At 50.7% G+C, this 3826-nt stretch overlaps 2 protein-coding genes across 2 annotated transcripts in view; one reads left to right on the top strand and one right to left on the bottom strand.

The window, feature by feature from the left end:
- Positions 1-213: 213 nt before the first annotated feature.
- LOC104545587 (scale keratin-like) lies at positions 214-609 on the top strand. Its single transcript, XM_010190769.1, has one exon. It carries the CDS (start codon positions 239-241, stop codon positions 602-604), a length of 366 nt encoding a protein of 121 aa, XP_010189071.1. The 5' UTR covers positions 214-238; the 3' UTR covers positions 605-609.
- A 3157-nt stretch (positions 610-3766) lies between these two features.
- LOC104545586 (scale keratin-like) overlaps positions 3767-3826 on the bottom strand; it is a 527-nt gene continuing 467 nt past the window's right edge. Inside the window, exon 2 of the mRNA XM_010190768.1 lies at positions 3767-3826. This exon is cut by the window's right edge and continues 4 nt beyond it. Within this exon, the coding sequence (XP_010189070.1) occupies positions 3767-3826 (60 nt within the window).

The raw sequence follows: 3826 nt of genomic DNA, 5'->3' as shown, positions 1-3826 counted from the left end.
TGGCAGCAGGGGCTGTGCTGGCCGCAGGTTTGTACGGCCAGGGCAGGCTGAGCCAGGGTGGGAGGAAGAAATAGGCCAGTGGCTGGAACATGCAGAGCGAGGACCTGTAGAAGTCTGGGACCATCGAGGTCCAGGGCAGCTTTGGCAACTGGGCACTTCTGGGATGGGGGATCTCTTCGTTGCTCATGACACCCATCTTTGTGATTGTCTCTTTCAGGCTCATCTCTCTCACACAAAGATGTCTTGCTACGACCTGTGCCCACCAAAAACCAGCGTTGCCATCCCCCAGCCCATCGCTGAGAGCTGCAATGAGCTGTGTGCCCGCCAGTGCCCTGACTCGTCAGCCTTCATCCAGCCGCCACCCGTGGTGGTCACCTTCCCCGGCCCCATCCTCAGCTCCTTCCCCCAGCAGGCCGTGGTGGGCTCCTCCGGAGCACCCGCCTTTGGGGGCTCCCTGGGGCTGGGGGGCCTGTACGGTGCCGGGGCCACGCAGGGCTCGGGGGGCCTCTGCACCTTTGGCAGAGCCTACGCTTCTCCTGCCTGCAGCCCTTGCGTGGTGCCCCGCTACAGCAAGAAGCTGTGGGACACCTGTGGGCCCTGCTAGACCCACACACAGAGCTGCATCTCAATTGCCAAGTTCTTGGTAGTTGGAATCCTGCATTGAGTTGGCATCTGGAGTCAAATGCATTGCTCTTCCTCTCCCTGCATGCATAAACTCTCTGAGTCTGGCCCACCATATCTGTGATAGTGTCTCCTGCCCCTCTGGGCACAATAAAGGTTTCCTGCATCCAAGTCATGTCTCTCTCTCTTCTTGTCCAAAATTTGGTACCCAACAGCTGTAGTGTAAATTATGATCTCTACATAGTTTGTGGTGGACTATCATGCATCTTGCCTTACCTTTGAAAGAAGAGGTGCTTCCTCGTTTCTCCTTTTCTAGCTGCAGACAAGCGGTTGGCAGTTCAGAGATAATCTTCTTCCTGTCAGGCAGAGGAATGATTCAGTTACGGAAGTGCAGCGATGAACTGCGAGCAGGTAGTAGCATTACAAAGGCCAGGCAAGGAGAGAGGGGACTGTGTTCTGCACTCCTCTTAAACGCATTAATTTGCACAGGTACTGATTGGCTTGGCCCTGCTTCGGGGATTGGTCTGATATTTGGAGTTGTGGGGAGTCTCTTAAGGGGCTATCTCCATAGCACTCCCCCTCTACCACAAAGATCAACTAACTTGAGATTAGTGCCATTCCTATTTTCACAGAATCACAGAACCCCAGACCATGAGGGATAGGAAGGGACCTCCAAAGCTCATCCAGTCCAATCCCCCTGCCGGAGCAGGAACACCCAGATGAGGTTACACAGGAAGGCGTCCAGGCGGGTTTTGAATGTCTGCAGAGAAGGAGACTCCACAACCTCTCTGGGCAGCCTGGGCCAGGGCTCTGTCACCCTCACTGAGAAGAAGTTTCTTCTCCAATTGAAGTGGAACCTCCTGTGTTCCAGTTTGTGTCCGTTACCCCTTGTCTTATCATTGTTTGTCACCAAGAAGAGCCTGGCTCCATCCTCGTGACGCTCACCCTTTATATATTTCTAAACATGAATGAGGTCTCCCCTCAGTCTCCTCTTCTGCAAACTAAAGAGCCCCAGCTCCCTCAGCCGCTCCTCAGAAGGGAGATGCTCCACTCCCTCCATCATCTTTGTAGCCCTGTGCTGGACTCTCTCCAGCAGTTTCTGTCCTTCTTGAACTGAGGGCCCAGAACTGGATGCAATATTCCAGATGCGGTCTCTTGAGTGCATTCTCTGGAGTGAATTTTGTGGATTCACTCCAGAGAATGCAATCTCCCTGTGCCTTCCCATCACCTCTTTGGGGCCACTCAGAGAATTTTTCCTCTTCTGTCACTTCTTTCTGGTTATAACCTGTGTTACACCACGTCTTTCCTCCATAGTCAGCACGCTTTGCACTGTGTTACTGAAGATCAGACCCTTACTGTTACTCCCATCAGTTAAGCCGTCTTGTTTTTCCAGTCCTAAAGTCTGATTCCCTCCTGTTTAATGTCACTCAGCTTTATATTATCAGCACACAAAACAGAGTGCTCCCAAATTACGTGCTAACACTATTAACGTAAAAAATAAGAGGTTTTCTGGGACTGTTCCTTGAGTAACAATGCAGTGAAGTCCCTCCATTTCTAGAACTCCAATATAACATTAGACACTGACAGAAAAGGTATCTCTATCCACTGTTTTGCAATCAGACATGAGCTCACCCTGAACAAGCATCCAGCCCAAATAGAAGCTGTGTAATCGTGTCAGCTGGGTGCTAATAGCTCTCACCAATCTTGTTATCTTGGGCTAGGCACTTGCTGCCTGACACAATCCACTTCTAATTGGGTGCTGGCTGGTACCTGCCTGGCACTGCCTCATCAGGAGCCGCTGGAAGAGTTGGCAGCAGGAGCTCAGTTGCTCACATACGATTTATGCTAAAGCACCTCTTAGAGGCTGTGCATGAGAACCAGGATCCTGGTGTTGAGCAGAAGAGAAATGGAAAGGAAAGCAGGCACCCGTGTTTTGTAAATTCATCCTAGGAACTGCCCTGGGCTGAACCAGCTGGGAGGAAAAAGGACTTTGTTCAGCAGAAAGGAGGTACCTGAGCCAAGGAGATGCATGGCTGGAGCAGCACAAGGCAGGAGGTTGGTTGTTGAGGTCCTGGGAATTCATGGCAACAGCATCCTTTCCTCAAGCCATGTGAGAAGGGAGAAAGCAGCAGGGAGAGAGCTATTTCCTTAAACCAACAAGGCAGGAGCCTTTCCTCTCCACCAGTGCATCAGCTCATATTCTTTTGACTTCACCCAGATGACTTAGGCTCAGCTAAAACTTCCCTGAGGCAACTGTTATCACAGAAGTGATTAACCCAAAAAGGAGAGGTAGTGCTTGATCTTTGCTCATCAGATACGCATCTTAAAAATAGCTCCCCATTGTTTACCTTCCTCCTATTGCTCCTTTCCAGAAGCTGCTTTGACAGAACTTCGGGCCACATATTTTTACTATGTCCTTGAACACAGTTTGATGAATTCTAGGACACCATTTGGGAAGATGTAAAATTAAAAAGAATTCCAGCACTGAATTAACTAGTGGAAAAACTTGGACTAACTCCTTGAAGCCTGATAGCTACAATAATTAGTGTAGGGGAGACCTCAGATGATCATTTCAGCTCAGTAGCAATGAAAGCCTGCACAGAGAGGTTTCTTGGCAGCAGGACCATGCGTGGCCAGGACCTTGGGGTCTCCCAAAAGGCAGCTCGACCCAGCTCTGATGGGGCTGAGGGACCACCCTAACCCAGCCAATAGTGTCCATATGCAGGGTGAGGGAGGCCTGCAACCCACACAGGGCTCTGAAAGGAAAGGCAGAGAGGCAGGCGTTGGATGCAGGCTTTTTATTGCAAGGACAGGAAAACATCCACTGGAGAAAGACACGTAAGGCAAAGGCAGGCAGGTTGTTCCTCTGGGCTTCAGGAGAGTTGTTTCTTCAGGCTTCTCCCAGAAGGTGACCGTTTCAGGGAGGAGCAAGTGCCCTCTGGGATGATGGTGGAGTTACACATTTAGCCATTGGCAAGGGCAAGGAAGAGATGAAACAAATGAAGAAGGGAATGAGAAGTGTAATTTATGGAGCTTTTCCGACTCCCCCATATTAAGTGGAAGTCTTTGATGCTGTGGCCCTTGCTCAGAAGCTCAGTTGAGGGTCAAAATTGTAGCACTTAGACAGGGAATGCTTCTGCAGGATTTAGCAGGGCCCGCAGATGCCGCGGCTGTACCTGCCGTACCGGTAGGAGGAAGGGATGCA

This window comes from Mesitornis unicolor, unplaced genomic scaffold (genome assembly GCF_000695765.1).
Source record: "Mesitornis unicolor isolate BGI_N332 unplaced genomic scaffold, ASM69576v1 scaffold2568, whole genome shotgun sequence".
NCBI lineage: Eukaryota > Metazoa > Chordata > Aves > Mesitornithiformes > Mesitornithidae > Mesitornis > Mesitornis unicolor.
The sequence above is the reverse complement of the archived record's forward strand: the minus strand, read 5'-3'. Positions and strand labels throughout refer to the sequence as shown.